This window comes from Diorhabda sublineata, chromosome 7, assembly GCF_026230105.1.
Source record: "Diorhabda sublineata isolate icDioSubl1.1 chromosome 7, icDioSubl1.1, whole genome shotgun sequence".
Classification (NCBI taxonomy): Eukaryota; Metazoa; Arthropoda; class Insecta; order Coleoptera; family Chrysomelidae; genus Diorhabda; species Diorhabda sublineata.
In genome coordinates, this window is record NC_079480.1 from 6,667,265 (window position 1) to 6,692,954 (window position 25,690).

Below are 25,690 nucleotides of genomic sequence, written 5' to 3' on the forward strand. Positions count from 1 at the left end.
ATTCGGTAAACATCCAATAAACCATCAGTCCACGTGGACTCATCATCTCCACTGTTTATCAATGTAAACATCGAATTGTAAACATAAATGCATTACTATTGATCGAAGTCGTATGTACAAAATGTCTTCGAAATATTCCTGCCAGACAGCCTGCGATAAGCAGTGGCGTCGCTAGGTAAGATTCATTTAATTCAAAAATTTCTTTAAATAAATAGAAAAATGGTGTTCTTTAGACCATAGGCGAATAAAAACAATGAAACTGCATATTGTAGTGAAAATAAAGACAGGTATGAATTTAATAATAAAGATTTAGATATTCAAGCACAGCAAGTTATTTTAAATATATTCGAATTTTTGAAAAATAAGAATATTCAGAAATCTGATAATGCAATCATTCACAAGAATTGCTGAATTAACTTAACAGTTAATACATTTTCTATTTATCAACTAGTCACGAAAGGAGTTGCTGTGGATCATTCACAGAACATGTAAAGAAAAACTAAAATCAGTGTAAAGTAAAAGTTGGTTTACAGTAACTCTTAAAGTTTTGTGTCCATTATGTTCAAAAAAATATAAACTACAAGTTATTCCTCAAAGTGCTAAGAAAAACAGGTTAAAAATAATGCTGAAATCTAGTGAATAAAGGTTTGCTCCTGTATCTATTGGCACTTCTGTAAGTATTGCAGTTCCAGAGGTTGACAGAGGACGTGGTGACAGATGATTAGGTTAGGTTAGATAATGAGGTTTATCAAATTGGTACCAAGAACTGAATCTTAGAACAATTATATTCTCGATGTCAGATTAATGTGTGTCCAAAAGTTCTTCTTGATGCAGAGAATGTATCGAATACGGAGATGGCACTACGGTCAGTTGCTAACCTTCAATTCACGGGAACCGGCCAAGGATTTAAAAAGTGCCTTTGCAAGAAAAACCATACTACAGTAAGATATAGCGTCGTTCAGAGGTCCACACAGTCAATTAAAATGGTTGGTGTGTTATGACGGTCCCCATGGAACAACAAGGGACAGAGCTTGATCTAAAAAATATGAAAACACTAATACGCTGTGAAATCAAATGTTTTTAGTAACGATATTGTAGCTGACTAATTTCTTTTTTAGTTTGTTATACTTTAACATAGTAGTGTTGGGTTTTGTCCACTTTTTACTTAACCAAGGAGTAAATAATAGCACTGGAAGGCACGAGAAAATGTAGCATAATTATCAAAAATATTCATATTAATGCCTACATAGTCTTCATTTGAACAAAGCACCCTTCCTAAAACTTTATGAATGCTTCACCTCATATTGCCATATTCTCCTATTTTGACGTAAGCAATTAAGTATATTTTTCTCCTGTTTATAGTAATTCAAGTAGTTTTTATTCACTCCCCATAGTCCGTGAATATCAAAATAAAAAAAAAAGAAGGAAAATGAATCAAATAACCTTAAGATCACTGGCGATCTCAATGACCCCAATGTACAATGACATAAAATCCCTTAATTTCCTGTATTTCAAGAGAAAAAAATGGTTTCAATGAATCATTTCGTTTAATTGCGGCCAGTTTTCTTCTCACTTTGGAATTTTACTTTTCATCTACTTACTGAATACACTGTTTACACCACCACTACACCAGCACTCACAATTACACTGTCTGACGCGCATTTCAATAACCAAGTTATCATCTTCAGAAACTGATGGTTCACCTTCAGTCTCTGAAGGCGATAACTTGGTTATCGAAACGCGTGTCAGGGTATTGTGTTGTGAGTGTTGGTCTAAACAGTGTGTTCAGTATGAATATCGTCAACGGTTCTAGAAATTCCAACTTACTTTCTTATTTGATCGGAACTAGGTTTTTCTATTCTGATAAGCTGAACACACAAAATATTTGAAGTGATTACTTATCTACATATTTACAATCATACAATTTACAAGTTGTGCATTTTGAAGGTTACACCAAAATACCACCAAACTAAATAATTAATTGAATAACAATGGGTAATCACAGCAACCGTTTCCCAATATTTACAGTCAAATTAAACAGTTAATTTTTTTATTGATAATATAGGTAAAAAATAGAAAAATCAATTATTAATTGAAGAGCGTAATGGAACAAACGACTAAAGTCAAAAAAATTAACTACTTTTTCATATTATGGAAATGCTTAGAATGTAAACATGCAGAAGTAAACTAAAAATATTTAAAAATTCATCAAATTTAGTCTCTGAAAAGAGACTTAAATGACCATATTCAGAAGATAATGAATTAATTATTATTTCGTAGGCCAAGATATGAGAAGATGTTTTTTACAAGGATATTACTTAACTGGATGATTCGAATCACGTATCGGGTTTGTAGGTCGCTTAGATAGCTTAGTATATAGGTTATGTCTTTATTGACATTGACAGTGTTGATGGAGTTGATTCACCACTTGTATTGACAGTACCTGAGAAATGACTGCTTATAAGACAAAAGCCTTTTGAGTTGATGGTTGGGCAGGGTGCAGTAGGCGTTCGTGAATTTTCAGATTCCATTTTTACAGAGGAAATTAGTAGTTTTGACAAAGAAAGTTCATCGGAATACAAAAGCCAAAATAACAAAATTGAAAAACAGTTTGAAAAATAACAAAGAGCAGTTGAAGACATTGAAGAAGATGTGTGTAATTGGAACATTTGAGTGTATAGAAGAAAGTTTAAATAATGTAACGAAAGAATTCATTTATTCGCAGTTAAGAAATATTCGTAGACAAGGTACAGGAAAACGATGGACTTTGTGGAATAACAGGTTTATTATATCAACAAATAAAGAACATAGAATGCCAAAAAAGTATTTATCTGTCATCCACATAAGAAATCACATGACATCCTAAAAAGAAGTAGGGAACAGACACAATAACACACGAAGCAATCGCAATCGTGAATTTTCAGATTCCATTGTTACAGACTAACTTAGTAGTTTGACAAAGAAAAATCAGGTTTTTTTACTGTAGCTGGGACTAGTAAGAGCAATTTAATACCTAAGGAAATGGTTATGTATCAATGTCATCGGAATACAAGCCTAACCAAACCAAAACCTAACCAAAATATCAAAATTGAAAAACAGCCTAAAGAATATCTACCTAAGAAAACACATAACTTAAACCTTAGAAAGAAATGATCATATACTTTTCCCCCTACTATGATGAGAGAAATCAGATTTCAATGTTTGTATGGGATATATATATATTAGTAAAAAATTTTAATTCTGTTGTTCTTTTAATAAAATATTACATTTGGGAAACGGTTAATATTGATATCTATATATTTATAACGCAGGTTAATTGGTTGTGCATCATTCAGTGCTTATATATAAGTAATACCGATAAAATCTGGTATTACTGGAAAAGTACCTTTCTCTGCACAGGCCAGATCCGTGGCTTTTGACACCCAATCGACTCAAAGTGTGTTCTAGTCGCGCCAAGTCTCCTCTGCACAAGCTTAAATACATACACACTAACTACTATCGCCTAGGTAAAGGGTAAAGGATGAAAATATAAAGGATATTATATAGTGAAACCACATTCCATAATAGTATAAGTGTTTCATAAAAATTGTTTTGTACATTAAACTTACAAATGCATAATTAGTAAAATAACCAATTTCTGTGAGTAAATAATTCATGTTAATTTTTTTGATAGAATGTTTAATATATTTAACAATGACATAAGAAATCAAAACGAATAATTCTGTGGTTATAGCTCTTCCAATATCAATTGCAGATTATAAAAACCCTTGACGACAATAAATAGACGAGTGAAATGTACCTGCCTGTAAGGGAGTTTGGTTTAAACAGAGTACTAGACGTGAACTAATCCCTTTTTGTACTCCATTCTGGGGATCGAAGTTTCCAAGCCTAACCTAACCATAAAGGAAAATAAATTCTTTGCAAATAAAAAAAAAATATTTCAATTCCAAAGTATCTTGGAATCGGTTATTGCCATCCGATTATTCAGTTTTTTGTGCTTAAAACCACATGTGTTACTTCTAATGTTGCAACCCCTTTCGTGACTACTCGTTAAGCTAAATCAGCAGTTCTTATTATGATTTATTATTAATAAATAGCTGTGTTTGTTTATCTAAATCTTTATTATTAAATTCATATCTGTCTTTATTCTCACTACACTATGCAGTTTCATTGTCTTCATTCGCCATGGTCTAAAGAACGTCATCTTTTTATTTATTTAAAGAAATTTATCATTTAAATAAATCTCACCAAGCCACGCCACTGCTTATTGCAGGCTTTCTGGCAGGAATATTTCGAAGACATTGTGTCCATGCGGCTTCGATCAATGGAAACTCATTTATGTTTACGATTCGATGATTTAATTGGTAAACAGTGGAGATGATGAGTCCACGTAGACTGACGGTTTGTTAGATGTTTACTCAATTTTTATACGGGGTGTAAACATTATTTTTCATTTCTTAATGGTATGAGTGCCGTGCGCATTTAAGATATATTGATTGTTCCTTGCATAACTGTCTTTTGTATTGGAAGAGCTATACCTTATGTTCTAAACATTATGAACTATATTTACATTTCTTATTATCCTTATCGTTAATAATTTCAATTATACTGATGTAACAATAAACTTTTATATTGAGAAAGTAATAAGAAATTCATGAATTGGTTTCATATATGCCATCCTTTATATGATTTGTTTGAGGAAAGCCTAGAGGGCAACTAAGCAAATGGACGCATTACCAATGAGATTGATGTCTTAATTTTTTATATAACCCGGAAGGTATTTGTATGTAATAATTATTTAGAAATATCTGAGAATCAAATTAACCTATCAATAAAAAATAAGCCCATATAATTTTTATAAAAACTAATACTTAAATAACACATTGCTTTCTGTCCCATACCGATAAAATTAGTATTCTTACATCAAAACCTTTTTTTTTTTGATAAATTGTTAAGCCTACGAAAAGATGAGATACACCATAAGTATTGACTTATCGGTTCATTCCGCTTTAAATTTTCTTAATGTCTTAATTGTTGGAACCAGAGGTCTCCAAACTACGGTCCGCCAGTGCCATCAATCCAGCTGGCGACAGCTCAAGACTAATGTTATCAATCAATGTTTCACTGCTGTTACAATTGTCATAAGTTGAATGGAAGAGAATGAAAAATTTAACCAAAGTATCTAAGCTCAAGCACTTTTATAACTACCAACTAACTAATAAAACAAAAATTGTTTTTCATCGACAAGTGTTTGTAGTTGGGGATTAATTTAACTTGCACCAATTATTAAAGGAGATTCAAGATGCTCATCGGTCAATTTAGATCTGTAAACATTCTTTGTGTATTTCATCTTGAAAACGTTTTCTTACACAAGTATGTAGTACCAAAAACAGAAGACATCCCACGAGCAAATTCATGCAAATTATCAAATTGTACCAGCAGAAGAAATAAATGTTGATATTTGTTCTTAACACGTTGAGCCCTAACAAAAATTGATAAACTTCTCCTTGAGTCCAAATTATATTTGTTTTTACACTTCATATGGGGTGTGGATACTAGGAAAAATGAAGTAACAATTTATTTGAAATAAAAAGTGCAGGAAAATGATATTTTTTGGGTCCGGTCCATGAGCCCACTCTGGGCCCGATGAAAAGTTTATTACTGTAAGCATTTTTATATTTTAATTCCAATTTCGCGCTCTAAAAAGGGAATTTTGAGAGGTTAGGTTGGTAACACCGACTTGCGTCAGATAGATGTAAACACAATAAAAATAAAGATCATTTTGAAAAAGTTTTTATTTTAATTTATTCTGGCCATTTAAGAAATAAGTTTACACTACTAAAACTTTCCACAAGTGGTCCTACTTGCAGTTTGGAAAACCAAAATTTTGTTCGTTTCTTTATCCTTTGAATTTATGCTTTTATGTAGAGTGAACAAATATTTATAACGTGTTTCAAGAAATATTATAAAGATCAAAAATAATGCCTTTGGGTGAGGTCATATTTACTTATCTGCTACGTTTATTTTTGTGTTGAAACATTTAGAAATATGTGTGACTTTTTATACCTGAGTTCTTTCTCAAGGGTTGGTGAAACTAGTTTGATTTATGACCCATCCAAATTTTGGATAGTCACAACAACACATTTTGTCCCTTGGACCCTGGAGAAGATTTCAAAGAAAACACGCCGAGTGGTCCATAAGACATAGGCTATTAGGAATGTTCAGTTGTGGGCCTATGGACCGCACTGGAGCTCAACGTGTTAAACATATCGCTGCACTGTAAATTTATAATTTCCTCTTGGAGTTCCGGAGCCAGGGTTTCAATGTCACAATCAAAAAGATTAATTTCATTTGTCACTACATCAAAGTCTGAGAAATGAGTATCGAAATTCAGTCACAGTAGTGTGGCTGAATTAAACATTTTTAACGTGTTTTGGATTGAAATAGTTTTATTTTCGGCCTGAACCTGAATTTAATATTGGTTTATAAATCAGGAAGATTAAGATAAATAAACTACCTGAATTGTCGGTGATTCAACCCTGTGGATATGATGAAGTTAACAATTGACACATTTCTGCAGTATCTGACACATCCGTTGACTCATCCAACTCATACAGTTGAGATGATATATTTTCTACGATGTCTTGCACCCTCCACGGTGTTTACTGACAAACTGACACCCAATAAATTAACCTTTTCGTGGCATATTTCTTCAGCTACTGCAATCAAGCATTCTTTTATCATTTCTACATTGGTTGCAGACTCTTGCTCAGTATTTACTTTTGTAAACAAAGATTATTGCGATTTCAGTCTGCGCTTCAAAGCTTCAAATTTTTCCATCTGCAAAATTCCTATATATTTAGAGTACTTTTGATGATGTCTTGATTCTTAGTGGAGTTATATTCTTTGAGAACAGCTATGGTTTCATTACAAATTAGACATAGCGCCTTATAACTGCCCTCAATCACAAAATACTGAAAGTTTCATTTATCTTGAAACACCCTACATTTTTTGTCTATTTTTCGGTTCTTTTCCATACTTATAAATCACATATAAAAAAAAGTAGACATATTCGCTAGCCATACATAGTATCATTATTTGCCACAATACATACAAAGAAAAATTAAAATTGTTTTTGCCCTCGGATACCGAAAAATTATTCTGGCCGTAACGCTTCAAAATTTGGAGACCCCTGGTTGGAGCTATAAAATTCGATATCGTCAATAATTGTATCTAATATATCAGTTGAATTTTTTTTCAGATGCACTAATGTTTAAACATAAATCGATAATGTGATAGGAAGCAAAATGTATTAAATTAAGTGTGGGATTTCATCGAATGAGGTAATCTTCTTTCCATTTCGTTAAATTCACAGTAAAGCGTTAAACACATAAAACAAACCCCTTACTAAGCTGAACAATTAAGAGAATTAATCACTGTAAAAAACGATAACAATCATATGAAGTTCGTCAGCTTAGCATAGTAGTTAATGATTTTTCCAATATTATTTCCACTTAATACTCGATAAGCTTAAAAATGATTTCAAACCAGAAAACTTACCCAACTGTAATCGGTTGACGATTGATATCAACATTATCTGGAGCTGAATGTATGTTGGACGAATAATATTCTTTAATATGTTGCGGAGTGATGATCAGTTCGTTACTGTGTTGAGATGGAGCTAAAACAAAATATAGATGATACAATAAAAGTTGATATAACAATAAAAATTAAGTGAAATTTTTTTAAAAACCACTTTTTTGAATACAATTGATCTTTGAGAATAATTTGAATAATATATGCTTATAACAAAGTTGAAAAAGTATATTTAGTACAGTAAAATGAAATTTTGGATAAGTGTTACCACAAACTCAAAATTGGCACACATTTTCATAATTATAAGTATTTGAAGGGCAAAAAATGGTTTATCAGAAAATGAGTAGCAGAAGGCAAAAAAAATTGAGTTCAAAATACGTGCAGATTTCGCTTATACTTTGAATTTGGAAATACTTGAGCATTTGAATACGGACCAATGGGAGTCAAAAAAACGTTTCGGTTATTTTTTTTTTAAATAATCTTTCTGAAAGACTTGAGCATATAAATACGGTTCAATGGGAGTCAAACAAAAACGTTTCGATTGTTTTTTTAAGAATATAATCTTCCAGAAAGACCTAAGAATATAAATACGGATCATTGGGAGTCAAAAAAATGTTTCGATTGTTTTTTTTAAATAATCTTCCAGAAAAACTTGTACATATAAATACGGATCAATGGTAGTTTAAAAAACGTTTCGATTGTTTTTTTAAGAATATAATCTTCCAGAAAGACCCGAGAATATAAATACGGATCAATAAGAGTCAAAAAAATGTTTCGATTGTTTTTTTTTTAGAAAATAATCTTCCAGAAAGACTTGAACATATAAATACGGATCAATGGGAGTCAAACAAACACGTTTCGATTGTTTTTTAAGAATATAATATTCCAGAAAGACCTGAGCATATAAATACGTATCAATGAAAGTCAAAAGAATAGTAAATTATTCAAATCAGCCCGAGAACTCGAATTGCGAACAGTGAATACAAATTAGTATAGATAAACTTAAATTATTTATAGTGTGAATGAATTCGATACAAGATAAAAGTGAATAAAGGTGAAAAAATAAGATTATAATATTTCAGGCAGACAAACTGATGAATTTCGGTTTAAGGATCGTGTATTTCATATGGAAGGACACATAAATCGGATACTGCCAAGCATGATCTCAATCACACAAAAACTGTATATATCAATAGATGAATTGTTGCATATAAAAATAGTTCATATAGATACAAAAGACTTTATTATAGTTCACTTTAGATTTCATCAATTAGGAATTAGATATGAATTTTCCCGTTAAAATGAGAAATTTTTCTTCACAGGAGAAGTTACATTGCACGGAAAATTTAATATATAAGTATGTAGGATAAAGTTTTAGGTCACTTCCAGGCTCTTAAGACGATTTGTTGAGTATGGGTTTAGTGTTCAGTACGAATGTTATTTAGCGGTTATTTCATATTGAAGTGAACACATCTTAAAGATAGATGTAGCTTAACTATTATATTATTATTATTTACAAAGTAACTTTACAATATAAGTTTTTAATGTTATACAGAGTGAGTTTTATGTATGGAACGCCTCAAGATACTAGATATGTAGCTAACCTAACTCCAAAATTATGGCATTTAGGTATAGAGAATATTACATGAAAAATAATAAAAGAATAGATCTGACAACAATGTAGATACCATCATAAAACCGGCCGTATCACAAGACCCTTGCGCACAAAAATTTATAAAAATGGTACAAGACGTTTCCGAGATAATTGATGCATTCCATACATGAAACTCACTCTGTATAAACTATGTATGCATTTTGTAGGTTTAGTACTTATATGGAATTTTGCAGTAGAAAATAGAAAGCTAAAAGATTTTAATACCAATTATAGTGATTGTGACGATGGAAATTAGATATTAATTAACAATCAAAAAGTTGATAAACCACTTACCTACAGAATTTCTATTATATTCGCTCTTTTCGTCGCTAGTAACGTCCAGTCGCATAGATTCATCACCGAAACCCTTCATATCGTCCACTGTCATATACTTGTATTGCTGTTGGTCTAGTAGCGGATCATCACCTAAATTCACAAAATATTTTTATATTACCTTTATAAAACCCTATGAAAACATGAAAGATAATATACACTCTCGGTCAGATATCGATGGTTTTGTGATAAAAAGTATTAATAAACTGATAAAGTTGTTTCATTATTTTATTTAGTGATAACGTTATAATGTGGAAGGTGTCGTAATACATTGCATTATTGTTTGTTTTATAGTGAATTTGAATAATTAGTAATTTCGATTAGATAAAAGTTAAACTGCAAAAAAACGCCTTCAAAATATTGAAAGATATATTAGACATTTACAATCCAATTATTTTTAAAATACGTTAACAGTTATGATATTTGCTAATTATAATATATTTATTTACGGGATATTCCAATGATAAAGATTAATTTAATTCAAAAATAACGCATTTTTTCAACGCAATGATATTTTTTTTATTACTTCGTAAAGTATCCGCGAAGGTATGACAGTCGCAGCTACGTACATAACCTCTCATTTTAGACCAGGGATCAGCAACCTGCTGCTCGCGAGCCACATGCGGCCTCTACGCAAAAATTTGTAATAATCGTTCTGAATCTATAAACGAAAACTAGGCATCGATTTTATTTCTCAAGGATTGCTTCATACGTGCATCTGAAAAACTGTTCTTGATTTCAAAAACAAACCAGAAATCTTGATAAAGATCAAAAATTTGCCATAATCCGCCAAAACAGTACAATATAAAATAGCTAAAATATCTTCAAATTTGTAGATGGAAAACATTAAATTCTCTTCTGCCTTATCACTTGCGACATAAATGACAAGGCGCAAGTTGCTTTTTATGTCAGATATATGTCCCAAAAAAGAACTAGTTTTGTTACCGCTCTCGAGACAAACTAGAGGGGAAGATATAGCGAATGCAGAGCAAAAATTGCCTAGAAGATAATCGAATCATTTCGAATAAAAAGGTTTCAACAGCAACTAATGGAACCTGAAGTATAACAGGAAAAATAAAGGGACGACAACGATTCTTCAATGCAAAATAAATCAGGAAATTCTGAAAATTCCCTGCATAATACACAAAGGAGCGCTTGTGTCCAAACATTTCCGGCCGAAGTAATTGATGTTATGAATAAATGAATGTCATCAAAATTGTTTAAACATCTTCATTCTATCATCACCATTTTAAAAAATTGTTAAACGAAATGTATTTCGACCTCCTTCTTCATAATAAACTGCGATGGCTTCCCAAAGGTAAGGTGTTAAAACGTTTTGCTTTGTGGTTAAATGGAATAAATACATTTCTAAATAAGAGAGACACATATAATACTGAATTAATGAGAAACAAAAAGTGTTTCTCATGATGGATATCACAGCGAAATTGAATGAACTAAATTAAAATCGCAAGGAAAAGGAAACCCGGCGTATGTTTTGTTTTGAAGAAACATCTTTTTGCAGAAGATATTGAGAGCGGTAAATTACTCCATTGTCAATTTTTAAAGCAATATTGCAGTAGAAACAGAGCACTATTGACACAAATTACTTATGCACAATTATAAAAAAATTAAAAATGAATTTGCTAACAGATTTGACCAATTCGAAACCAATAAAACCACCATTCATAGTAAATCATTTCAACACAAATAATAAAGAAACCTACATTGAGCTATTTGGAATTGAAACTGGATGCAAATGCAATTGATTGATTTAACAAGTAAAGCTTTTTGGAATGGTAACTTTGCAGAGTTTAAAAGCAAGTTAGAAGAGTTGGAAGTCAGAAATATCGCAACTTGAGGCTTTTAACGAGTGATTTTTCTGCTGGTATCTTTTTGTCAACACTGTTTTTGACAGATCACGCGTGAATCGTGTCTTGTGTCATTGTCAGACTTGTTCAGTTTGGTCTCTAATTTAATGATGAACCGACTTACGAACGAACAACGCTTGCAAATTATTGAATTTTACTATAAAAATTCATGCTCGGTTAAGAGAGTGCATCGCGCACTTCTTCCAATTTATAGGCAGTTTGGTCGGCATACTGAGGGAACTATTCGAAATGGGCGCTGGCAAAGTTGGAGGGAGATCCATTTTTTTATCGAAAAATTGTATTCAGCGACGAAGCTCATTTCTGGTTGAATGGTTACGTCAACAAGCAAAATTACCGCATCTGAAGTGAAGACCATCCAGAAGCATTGCGAAAGCTACCAATGCATCCCGAAAAAGTCACTGTTTAATGTGGATTATGGGCCGGTGGCATCAAGCGTTGCAGTACAAATATTGATTTCCGTCACATTGGTAGTGAAAGCGCTGAGCCGAACAGAGGCAACAGGCTTTAGTTTCGGTTCTTTGAAAAACGATCCGTAGAATTCGAACTCCTTTGTTGGTTAAATTGTATTCAGCACTGGAAGAAAGAATCACAAAACGAAGAGATATAAGACTATTTTCATTTTGAACATATTCACACCTTCATATCAAGTGAATTGCCTAAGGCCGACCGCCCACGATGCAACTGTTTTGAAACAAAGGTTCTAAACCAGTTGATCTAGCAACGGTTTGGCAACCTCGGCAACTTATAACAGCGTCATGACTCCAATGAAACTAGTTTGCAATCGGTTGTACGTGACCATGATACTGCGGTACCAGTAGCGTTGCAGGTGTTGTTTCATTTGATTATCATATGTTTATTCTGTTTTGTTTTTTTACAATATGAGTGATCAAGAACTGAACCTCCAATTTGAGGGAGAAATAGAAAAACAGCTTTTGATCGGCATTCGATAAAAAGTTATAAACTTTCTATTTGTCTGAGATAGTTCTTGTGCTGCTGCGATTAGTCTAGAGTTCACATTTTGACTTAGGTATGGATCAATCAATGATGTCCTCTTCATCTGTCTGAATACATTGAAAAATTTCGTTTCACTGATGCATCAACTGATTACGAGTGCGTTCAAAAGTTTTATTTCGATTGCAAAACTGTTGCAAGATCAACTGGTTTGTAACCTTTGTTTCAAAACAGTTGCAGAGTGAGCGATCGGCTATGTTAATGTTTTTGTGTTATTCTTGTTTTAAATCTACGAGGTGAAGAATAGTCATAATCATTATTTAAAATTGCTGTACAAAGTTTTTTACCCAATAAAACCAACTTTCACAGTTATCGAGCGGGCTTTTTCTGTAATCGGAAGTTTCGTTACAAAAGCTAAAAATAGGCTGTTCGAACGTTCTTATTACGCCTTGATGTTTTTGAAAACTTTCATTGATAAAGCTACATTAAAAATGTACATTAATAAACATCGATTAATGTATTTGATTGTTTCTAATAAGTTTTATACAAAATATAAGTTTAATAATCTTGTTTAATATAAAAATTAATTTTTGTTTAATAGAATTAGAAAAAGTTTATTTTAATTATTTAGTAGAACTTTGAATTAAAGTTTTTTTATTAATAAATAGTGAAATAAACGAAACAAGTGGATATAAAGTTTTAGTGTGGTGCGAGAAGCGCACGTGCATCGGATGCACAGACACATTTAGAAAACATTTCGTGCGTCTAGTGTCGAATCCGAAAGATCGGTCGACGAGCGCACAAGAAAATTTGATCTGACACATGGTTAGGTTAGGTAAGGTTAAGATAGGTTAGGTTCGGTTAGGTTAGGTTAGGAGACTATGTACAATAATAAACATTTCAAACTAAATACAGTGATTCAAGATACCGTCTTTATACCTGCAAATGTGCGCTCGATGCACTTTCCTATATATTCTGTGCGCTCGATGAACGCAATCAAAGTTTTATTTAAATTTGACGATACCTGGCTACCCGAGTCTACCCGGGTATTGAAAAAAATAATACCCAATACCCAAACTTTATGAAGCAGACCTAAATAAATTTATAATTTCAAACTATTTTTTTGTTGAAAGATTAGAAATAAATTAGATTATACTTAATGAGAGTTATTATTTTTTTACTGTTTAGATCATAAATTTATATTAATGATATTATGTTGATCCTAGTAATAAAAATAATCGGAATTAGTGATCAAAACCAATTTTCTTACTTCTCCATTTCACTATATAACAAACAACAAAAAGCTAAGTAGTCTTTGTACCCATTACCCATGGACAATTAACCTATTTATGTTTTATGTGACTCCTTAATGAAACACGTCAACAATGATTTGATATTGGAAATTAAGTGATGGGAGTTTGTCTTGTTTTGTTTTAACAATAATTAAATTCATTACTTCAATATAAGTTTTTAAATAGAATTGAAAAAAAAAAGTTCATCATTATCTTAATCGGAGAAATCATCGTCGCAGTGTGTGCGAGAAACAACTTAATTGCTCTCCAGAAAGTCAATGCACCATTTTTTTTTGTGATCTTCCCACTCCTTTATGCCTCAGATAATTTTTCAAGAAGAAATTAAGTCGTGGATAATACTAACACTAATCACACTATTTATTACTATCACTAAACCAACACTAACAATTATGTATTTTCAGAAACTATGATCTGAATAATGAATGATTTTATAGAAAAATCACGCATGGTAAGCTTTGTTTTTATTTCTACAACCAGAAAAAATACTAAATAATTTGCATCCCCCCCAAAATACAGGCTCTCGGAAAACCTATGTTTCTGCGAGAAACTTGAAAGCTTTCGATTAAATCGATGAGTTAATAGCTTTATTTTGTAACATCTATATTTGCACCATCTAAATATATCAAATTTTCTATTTGCAACTCTCTAAAAATCGATAAAAAATGATTTTTTACGGGCGAATCTGCTGCTCCGAAGGACGTACCTACCACGTAGGAAGGAGTTTGTTATTTTGGACCATTTTTTAAAAAATTCTGTTTTAAAATGTTTCTTTGAAAATAACACAAACAACAATTGCATTAAATGAAACTATATTTATTTGACTTCACATATAATTAATAAAAATCAACATAATTGTAACCATATTTAAGATAATTAACATCAGATATTTGTTTCAATTTAATCAACCGGTAGGATTAATTAGACCACGCGATTGGTAATTTGGACAAAACACTTTTAAGAAAAATATCGTACTACAAACAACGACGATGGAAAATCTTACCTTGATTAAAAAGATTTAAAAAAACAGTCAAACTTCTGTATAAGTTTGAAAAATATTAATTTAGATTCCAGTGATGTGTTGGACAAACTAGCAGACCTGTAAGTGCCCGATTGGAAGAGCACCTAACTCATGTAAAGTATAGACGGAACATTCAGTATTGTCCAGTAGATTGTCATTATTATTATAACTTTATAGCATATTATACATGTTTTCACGCGAGTAAATTCTATTCTTTATAGATACATCAACTTTACAAGTTTTAATTTACGTTTGGTCTCCGAAGACGGTAACTTGGTCATCGAAACGTACTTCAGACAATTGCAACTGCTGGTGTAGCGTAGTGATTAATAGTGTGTTAAGTACATATCATGCTTTTACAAATAAAGTCTACGTTATTGCTATTAAGATTACAAACGAGAAAATATCAATTTTTCTTAATATCAACTTTGTAATTAGGAATCATTGTATGTTCCAAGTAAAGACATTTGTAACCTCGATCGTCGCGACTTTTTTATGTAATTGATTTGTGATATAACTGCTAATAACAAAGATATCCTGCGTATACAAAAAACGTATCTACCGTATCATTGTGATTAGCGTTTTCATTAATGTCATTATCGCTTCGTTGTTTTAACGAATAGATCACTTATTCTATGCTCGTGTAGCACGTGCTTTAGATAAAGTTAAGTACTGTGAATGTTAATCAATGAGAAAATTCATATTGTGATCACTAAACCATTTCAAGAAACTTCAATGTTACTGTTCATGCAATAATCAGCATCTACATATAAAGTGCAAATTTTAATTATAGAAAGAACAAATAACACTCGGACTTACGTGTATAGGTCATGTGTCCTTGGTAGAAGGGTAGATAGATGTGCTGAGCATGCGTTGGTCGGCCATAAGCAACTGGATGCTCGTCCACTCCGCCTGCATGCAATCAACCACCACCCTTAGCGGACACACGCTTACTTTTGTTTTTGTTTTTTTTTTTTTAATTTCTACATTTTGACTTTATACAATACGCATCTAAAGCTTATTACCCTTCTTTTAATTTTGGAAAGCACAATTTAATCCATAAAAATTGGACTTATTTTTAAATTTGCCCACATAATCGTTTTAGTGATATCAAGTGCGAACCTACCAGACAACTTAATGGAAACATTATTCAAAACAAAAAGAAAGAAGTGAAATTTATTGATCCCAAACTTAATCGGAAGGAAAAGAGGCATAAAAGATAAAATTAACGTTTTATTTATGAATTAAAAAAATTGCCAAAAAAGAGCGAGTGAATTGAGCAATTTGGCGAAAAAAATGAAATTTACTTTTCACACAAATTACATGGAGATGTTTGTATAACGTGTTTAAATATAATCAAATTTTAATGTATCTCGTTAGTAAATGATTTTTTTGACGTGACAATAATTTGGTTCGCAATAGATATCCTGAACAAGTTCTGTCACCAGATTCACGCACAGTTTTAAATTGTGCATTCGCGGTGGTAATAAAACATCTTCATGATTTAAAATCATGTGTCCGTGGAGCACAGATTTCTAAATCAGAACGTGTTCTGAATACGTCCAATGCATTCTCGGACTTGAGTAAAGATTTTCAATCCGGCGCATGTTCCTGCATCCTACTTGGCATTTTTGTGATATTTACAATGGAAAAACATGTTTTGCATTGAGTTTCTCCGGAGTGTGAACCAATTAGATTCAGCATAAGGAGAAATCGGTACAACTGCGGCAGCGTTGGTTGATGAAAGTGAAAGTGCAAAAGGTTACAAGGAAGCCGCAGAGAACATGCAACGCCTACGGTTGATTAGGAGGCGTTTGAAGATGTAACGATTATCCGACGCCGATAAAAGAACCTCCAAAACAGCTAGATAATTGTTGGGAAAATCTTGGTAGGCCGGTAATCGAAGAGGTATGAAACAATTTTCTTTTGTATTTTGAGTAAAGAATCCATCAGTAAGATGGGTATTTTTGGTATTGCAATACAATATCATTCTTGTAGGTCGTTTAGATTTGACATTATGTATAAAATGAATTATACGGTATTGCTTAGGAGAAAGCGGAAGTTGTATTCGCATACCCAAGAATTAACCACTCGACCTCAAGATATTTTTTTGGTGAGTACGTATATTGCAGTAGAAGTTGGCTTTATTTTTGATCAAGAGTTACATGAAATATGAATTAAGATAGAGGTAGGTACACCCAGGTTTTCCGTTCGGTAACTTGATTAAATCTACTGGTTTTCACACTCTGTCCAAAGTAGCAGCCAGATGAGCCCTCTAATTGGGAGTACGAGAAGCACTTCAAAATAAAAAACTTCTCTAAATGTTAGAGTAAAATCTTGTAGTAGAAGTCTATTGCTTTGGACGTTGAGATGTTTTCTAGGTATGAGAGTCATACCCTTCATCAACAAAACTACTTCGAAAATTACTTCAGGATATTTTAGGATCGAATTTTTGTAGCACGCAACGCATCGATCATCCGCTTTACTGACCTGATCTTGCTTTCTAAACTCAAATTGCCGATTAGATGAGCTCGTTTTGACATCAACGATCATATAAAAAAGTGTATCGCTACCAATGGAGCATGTTTTGAGAATTATTCAAAAGTAGAAAGCAGGTTTTGAGTTTTATTATAAATTTGCGTGCATTTTTCTGTCACAATACTAATTTTTTATAGTTTATGATTTCATTTCATTCCATTCTTTCTTTCTACCGACTCATAAAGACAGATTTATTAAGCTGGTGAGCCCCTCAATCTAGATAAGTTTCAAAAATATGAAAACTTTATGAATGCCATTTGAAACGTTTCTATGAAATCAATTTATATTTAAAATTATATTTCAAATAACTATTGATCATAACACACCATGATTAAGATTAAAATATACTTGAAAATTACGCACTTATTCAAAACAAAACGAAAAATATCAACAGAAAATAAAAAAAATCAGCTAACCACTTATAAGGCATTACTTGAATCAGCATGAACATACAGTATCGAGCTGTACACTGTGTCTCATTTTGGTTGAGACTGCACTGTATCTCAGCTATTATTCAAGATATAGACATGCTGTTTTCGCGACCCTGTATCACTTTTTTGTAAAACTTTTATAGCTACAAACAGTAATATTCCAACTACTTTTGTTTCTGAAATACAAGGCGAAAATAAAAATGATCACTTTTGGAAGCGTTATTATTTCTCAGGTCCTGTTTAAGATAGAAAAAAATAATGAAAACTGCTTATAGTACATAAAAGTCAGTGGGGTATTTAAAAATTATAAAAATCAAATTGGAAAATGAATTACAAAAGCAAAAAAATATATATCTAATAAAATTGTTCAAACTTTCATCCATTTTGTCGTTGGGTTGCCTTTGTAAGTTTCTGAATGCTTCTTATTTTTAAGTATGACTATACAAAGAAGTCTATAATACTTAAGTCCGGTGACCTCGAGGGCCATCTGATTGCTCAGTGTATGCCAATCCAACGTGTACCAAAATGAGCAGTTAAATATTCTCTAACTACCCTTGAATTATTAACGGGCGCTCCATCTTGCTGAAAATATATCTGATGTCGCTGTACCAGCAACTCTGACATATTGTTTTCTAATATATTTAGTTAAACTACCCTCAAAAATTGTATATACAATTTTAGTGCCCAATAAAAAACATGAAATACTAAAACCAAATCGGCCTTGTATCTGTCGTTCACAAGTTGGTTTTTTCGATACCAATTCATTTATTTTGCCTATTAAATACGCCGCTGCTGCTTGTATGGGATTCGTCAGACCATATTACCCCTTTTTGCAAAATCCAATTTGAAAATTCAACTCGTTTAAATGGATCGTTAGGATGCAATTCTTGAAAAATATTTACCTTATACAGTTTAAATTTATGCTTTTTTAAAAAATTTTGCGTTTTTAATTTTGAAACTCCTACACCTTCTTCTATTTTTCTACAGGAAAGTTGAGATCTTGCTTCCACTCACGCTAAAACATTAATTTTGACAGCTTAAATTCTTTTAACATGAGGTTGCCTAGGTTTTGAACAGCAGCCATAATTTAAAAAATTGGATTTTATATACCGTAACCTGAGAGAGCTGACGTCTTTCTGGAAACCTAATAAGACCTTTTTTATTCTTTGAATTGTGTAATAAAATAAAATAAGCCGATTCTTTCCATGTTTAAATATAATTGCAGCGCTGCTTCGATATTTCCGTTAGAAAGTTTTAAATATTTTATGATATACTTTTAAAAATTATTAAATTCCCTGTTTTCACCGTCAGCCATCATTATTGTTTTATATTGACTCTGTTTATGATTTAGTTTCCATATGTGTAATAACCAAACATTTTTTTTGTGCATGTTCAACTTATATGCATGTGTGCATAGTAAATAAACAAACATTATTATGGATTTTTCTGATTTTTAAAACTGAAATTGATTGAAAATAAGATTCCGATACATCAATGTATTCAGAAAAAGATTTATATTAAAATATACAGTTTCTGCCCAATCTTAAAAACTGTGGTCTAAAAAAATGTTTAAAAACGCCACTGACTTTTCTTTTAAATCTTACACAGGACCTGAGAAATAATAACATCTCCAAAAGTGAAACTTTGTTTTCGCCTTGTGTGTCAGAAACAAAAGTAGTTGGAATATTTCTGTTTGTTGCTTTGAAAGTTTTACAAAAAAGTGATACAGGGTCGCGAAAACCGCATGTCTATATATTTGATAATAGCTGTGATATAGTGCAACCTCATCCAAAATGGGAAACATGTACATGAAACCATAAAAAACTAGAATTTTATCACCATTGCTATTTGTAAGCACTCAAATGTTAGCAGAAGCCCACAACATAATGACAAAGGTAGGTATCCCTAAGTACAGACCACAATATTCCCTTCATAGATGATGTTATTACCCACAACGAGTGGCGGAGCGAACCTTCAACCTTAACCAACATTTTATAGGAATGAATTCTATCTGAATAATACCCAAATATTCTGAGGCGTATATAAGTTGTAAAATTAGAATGATCTAAAGCATCAATTATAGAATTTTCGAGACATACACGTTCTATTTTGTTAAAATGACTCACCTACTACCAACAAAATAAATCATAAGACTAACTCATTGAAAACAAAAAGAGATTTGGAAATAATTTCGTAAATATCACGAAAACGCAATTCACCTGAATAACAGAAAATACTTCACTATTGTAAACTTTTACTATGTTTACTTAATTTTTCGAGCGTACAGTTCAATTTATCGGGTAAACAAAATTTATTACTCATTATTATTATTAGTCAAACAACTTCAACAAATACAAAACTAAAATAAATTGTTATAAAAACGTTCATACATTATTTTCACTAGCTTGTTTAATATACAATCTACTAGTAAAAATTATTAAAAATGAAGGTACAAGCGGCGATAGAAGAACGCAAAGAATAAATTAAAATATTAAAAATGAATAATTTGAAACAAAAATTTATAGCAATTTAAAAATTTGGATTAAGGCATTTAGTACAATTAACAATTAATTAAATATCTTTATAAAAAAATTTTTTGGTAATTGTATCGTTTAACCCTTATAGCTCCGATGACCTTGAAAATTTAGTATGTTGTAGAGGTGACCATACTAATTAATTTGATATGCATATATGAGGCGCGAAAATCATATCTCCACATAGTTTTTGTTATGTTGAAAATTGAATCAATATACTGATATCTTTCCATGCAGTATTTCTCAGAAACGGATTATCCAATCAAAATGACATCACTATCTAAAGAATTTGTGCAAAACTTAGTAGTCTTTGTTTCCATTTGTCGAATATATGCTATTTGTATGATATATTTTGCATATACATTTGGAGTAACTCATTAGTCACAAAAGTGAAATCAGAATGATTCCACAGTATAAATTTTTCCAGCTTATTAGCAATCGTGATGCAATTATTCACTTATCCTAAACTAACCTAACCTAACCATAAGTCGGTTTCTAAATAATTTATGCCGAATACATAAGATTAGGAGCATAATCTCAAATTTAATGATTATCACATTTTTTCTAAATACAATGGATATACAATTCTGCCAAATTCTGCCAAAAATAAATTTTCAATTATTTTTATGAAAAGCTAGTTAACTAATATTTAATCTATTATATATAACAAGGAAGAATCAAAATTTTGATTAGAAACATGATGTACGGTAATGTAAACGGAGACGAAGTCGCATCAGCGCTATTCCGTTTACGACTAGATACGCCACTGATTTTGCCCTATTCGATTTTGGTAGATAATTGAATCATCTTTTAAAAACATAGATCACCTGTTGTAACGTTATTGATAGAAGGAAATCAGTTATAAGTATAAGTCGTGAGACTGACACACACACTGGGCGCTGCTTGTCAAATCCATATGACGTTTGTAAAGTGACAACTTTCAAAAGACTATGTGTAAAATTTCATGACATTTCGATTAGTCAGAGAAAAGTGACAACCATTTAAGTGAAGCTACTTTTGTTATTTTCAAAATAAATTTCTTGTCTTAATTTATCATTGCTTCTTGATGAAAAAAAAAATACTGTACAAGCTCAGAAACGGCTTCAAAAATTATTTGGAATCTGCTCCATCGAAAAGAACCATTTGTCATTGGTTTGATGAATTTAAAAGTGGTCGTGAAGACACCGATGATGGTGAACGTTCTGATCGTCCAATTGAGGTGGTTATTACAGAAAATATTAAAAAAGTCCACAAATTGCTTATATATAATCGTAAATTGAAATTGCATGGATTGGCTGAGGCCATGAAGATATCAGAAGGCAGTGTGTTTACAATTATGCATGAACATTTAACCATGATAAAGCTTTTTTCAAAGTCTTCAACATATTGATGATTCAGACTAGTGTTTGGTAATGTTTACACGTAATAAATCAGATTTTTCGCATCGATATGTGACAATGGATGAATCATGGATCCGTCACTTTACTCCGGAATAAAAACGATCATCATCTGAGTGGACTGCAGCCATTGAACCATGTCGAAAGCATAAGAAGGCACAACTGTTAGCTGAGAAGTTTATGACTTCAGTATTTTAGAAAGCACTTGGAATATTGTTCACCGACTATCTCCAAAAGAAAGAGACAATCAATAGCGAATACTAAAAAGAGATGTTGAATAGTTTGAATGCAAAAATTATGTAAAAATGGCCTCATATGTCGAAGAAAAAAACTATTTCACCAATACAATGTACCGATTCACATGTCGGTGGCAAAGATATTTAAATTGAACGAATTACACTTCAAATTGCTTCCTCATCCACCGTATAGTTCATAGCTGGCCTCCAGTGATTACTGGCTATTTGCTGATATCCAAAAAATGCTCGACGGTAAGAAATTCAGCTCAAATGGAAAAGCAATTGCTGAAATTCAAGAGGCAAGAGACAAATCCTTCTACAAGCACAATAAAATCGATTTTTAGCAAAAAATGTATTTTTCTTAATTAGTCACACGACTTATTGCATGATGTATTAAATTGATCAACTGCCAATCACTCAGTTACATCAATAGTTTCGCCTTTGATGATTGATACTTGATATTTGAAATATCTGTCAGGCATTTTGTAAATACATTACTTATATTATTATAATAGACACGTTGAATATCTTTATTTTACAAGATGGAAGATGTCAAGATCATAAATCACAATGAAAAATATAATTCCTCATTCGATAACTTTATTTGGCTGTTATCCCAAGATATGCTATAAAAAAATAAATCCAAATTCAAAAAATTGACTAAATGTTGTAGTCAAAAATTGTTTAGAGTGATGAAATTTGCGTTTTTCTAAGTCTACCAACAACACACCAAAACAAAAAGGTTAATAGTTGTTTCTAAATGTTAAAAAACCTAAAGAATTTTTTGGATTCAAAAGATACCAGTTTACAAAATATCACTTTTTGCCATGTGTGACACAACAAAAGCAAACTATTTCTATTTTATAAATTATTATATTGAATATTCAAAAATAGTTAAATTTATAGTTGGGGCTATAACCAACTATGGAATCTTATTTATCTGCTTCACCACACGAAATACGGCCACATTTGAATCAGTATATACAATATCTTCGAGTCTGAAAACAATTTTTAACCTTCTAAATCCCTGAATAAAATTAACCCACAACTCATATTTTCCTCGATATTCTTTATTTATTGATAACTTAATGTACGACAAATAGGCCAGGGACCTTGTTTGATAGTGACAGTTGTTATTCAAATTAACTATAGTATCACATAATCTTGTTTTGACAGTAATTCGTATCAAACTTCGTTTTAGACTAAAACTGTGTTAACATTTTCTAAAAAAGTGCTGATTAAAGAGAAGTTTTTGTTAGAAGCAAGCTTTTGATTGTAATTGTTTTTATTATATGCATGTTTGGAGGTTCATTTGGGAGTATATAAAAAAAAATTAACCACCAAAGAAATTTGTGAAAGGAGGAGGCCGAGCGAGCATCGACTCTCCTGTAGAAAGAATATTTAATGTTATATGTTACAGATTTGTTAAGAATTCCAGCATCAGTCACATAGTGAATCGACATAATGAAACGGGTTCGTACCATCGAGGATCAGGACAATAGCGAAAACGTTGCACTTATCAAATTGATGATCGTTTTTTTAAAACGGTTAGAAGAGGTTTACATGAAGCAGGGTTAAGCAACAGGAAGACCAGCCAAAAAAAACCCTTGCTTACGAGAGAACACAAAGTTCAGAGATTAAATTTTGCGTGACTATATCAGAATTGGACCATCAATGATTATAAACGGGTTATTTTCTCCGATGACACTAGAGTTAGCTTTCAGATGGACGTGAGCGTGTCTGGCGAAGGCAAGAAGAAAGGTTTATTAGCTGTAATATCTCTCCTGCTTTTTTATGGTGGCTCAAAAAAAAGGAAATTGCTTCGATGCTCGTACGGAATTGGTCCCTATAAATACGAGGTCTATGAATGCTCAATTTACTCAGACAACATTTTTGTCGAACATGTAATGTTTGTTGGGCCATATTTTTTTCATGCAGGACAACGCTCGTCGCCACGTGGCTAGGCAAATTATTGGATTATTGAGCCACCTAACAATCCGGATATGAATCTTATAGAACATCTATGGGACTATCTCAAAAACAGGATTCGAAGTCATAGTCCCCCTGTTTCTAATCACAACTAACTCATAGAGGCTATTGAAGAATGTGAGAATATATCGCAAGTTTTTGTTGAACATTTGCTATCAAGCACACCGCGATGCATGAATGCAGTGATAAAAAGTAGAGGAGGGCCTACACGGTATTAGGGCTCACATATATGCATTTATTCTGTTTTACTAATTTTTTTCTAATTAGGATGTATGATAGCTTATTTATGCATTTCCAGTAAAAAATAAGGCAAATTAAGGTTATGTTGAGATCATATTCGGCTGATTTATTCATTATTATTTCAATATAAATTAGTTTTATCTTGTATATTTATTGTAAATATTTAGATTAATTTAAGTTGTGCGCTAATTTTGTCCTGGAGTTTATAAAAGGATGGATCTGATTGGACTTCTTTTCTACGTGTAACCTATGATGAACATTGAAGAACTGTTCTGATTCAAGTGATTCTGATACGTACATACGAATTGACTCACCATCTATTGGTTATTATTCGACGATATGAATAAATGGTATTGATTTTATAATAGATAATATATTTATTATTATAAGCAAAATCACATGGAAATTTAGAATATGAATACACAACATTAAAAGGTAAAACAAATAAGGCAAGAATTATCAAAGGACATTGTGAATGTAAAAAAATTACTACAATGTACAATGTACCGAAGAAGTTATTTGGGGCTTGGAAACATACAATAAGCAAAATACTCATCTAGGTTCAGCGATCAAAAACACAAAACAAACAGAGATGCTATAAGAAAAAAACTTAATGGTGACCAACAGATGCGAAATCAATAATTAACAACAAAATATAATGTCTTCTTTCCATGAAATAACAAAAAAATAGAAGAGATAAAAAAACGTTTGCCTTATATCCTTCCCTTTTACCAAAAATGTTTTGCGGAGATCCTTGGTGATAGTTTTAATTACAAAGAGTGTATAGAAGAAAGTATGGTTCCTGTAGATTCCGAAAATATAGGGGATGAAGAGGATAAAACAGAGGTAGAAGATGAATGATGCACTTTGTTAGTTTTCTTATAAAATGTATTTTATATGGAGACATGTAGATCTTCCTTATACCACATATTTTCGAAAAATATTTTTTTTTCTTTAAAAATGTATAATTATCTCCTTTTTTACACTTTTGGCAAAACATGCTACATCCGTAGATTAATAAGTCTAACTTCAGGATTTGGATTTTGTAAATGTAATTTGGGCACCTTATTGCACCGAGCACATCCATCAAACCTTAATTTATGGTCACCATTCTAATTGCATAAATAAAAAATTGTGAGTTTTGCTTATATACAGTAAAGTGACAAATATATGATATTTGATAACATTTAACATTTCAAATATTAATAATTAATAAGATATCTTTTGAACAAAAAATACCTTCCTCACTGTTAATGGAGTATATATTAAAAAAACATACAAACCTCCTTCATCCTCAGAATCTGACATAAACGTTTCCTGCATTGCTTCAGGTGCGACAACCTTATATTTTTCTTCAATATTAGTTGTTACCATCGTTGTAACATTTGTTTCTGTAACGACTTTAAGTTCTTCCACAACACTGATGTAACCCAGTTTGTTTGCTATTCCTAAGGCAGTTTGCCCATTCTAAAAAATAGTAAATTTATCTTTTAAATAGTTGTTTCGATTTACCAAAATTAGACTCCCCAACAAAATTAACGCATAATTTATAATTTTTTTAAAACAGCCCT

General features: G+C 31.7%; 1 protein-coding gene across 7 annotated transcripts in view; it reads right to left on the minus strand.

Moving 5' to 3' along the window:
• The window catches only part of LOC130446929 (ankyrin-3-like), a 200,686-nt gene that overhangs the window by 72,749 nt on the left and 102,247 nt on the right, over positions 1-25,690 (minus strand). For 5 of the 7 annotated variants that reach the window (XR_008910193.1, XM_056783459.1, XM_056783457.1 and 2 more), the window contains exons 13-16: positions 25,403-25,586; positions 15,574-15,666; positions 9,545-9,676; positions 7,561-7,681 (exon numbers count right to left, since the gene is read on the minus strand). Coding sequence is in view for 6 of the 7 variants with exons in the window: in XM_056783459.1 (XP_056639437.1) it covers positions 7,561-7,681; positions 9,545-9,676; positions 15,574-15,666; positions 25,403-25,586 (530 nt within the window). In the remaining variant the exon portion in view is untranslated. The remainder of the gene's footprint in view (positions 1-7,560; positions 7,682-9,544; positions 9,677-15,573; positions 15,667-25,402; positions 25,587-25,690) is intronic. The other 2 variants (XM_056783461.1, XM_056783460.1) reach the window with 1 other exon arrangement.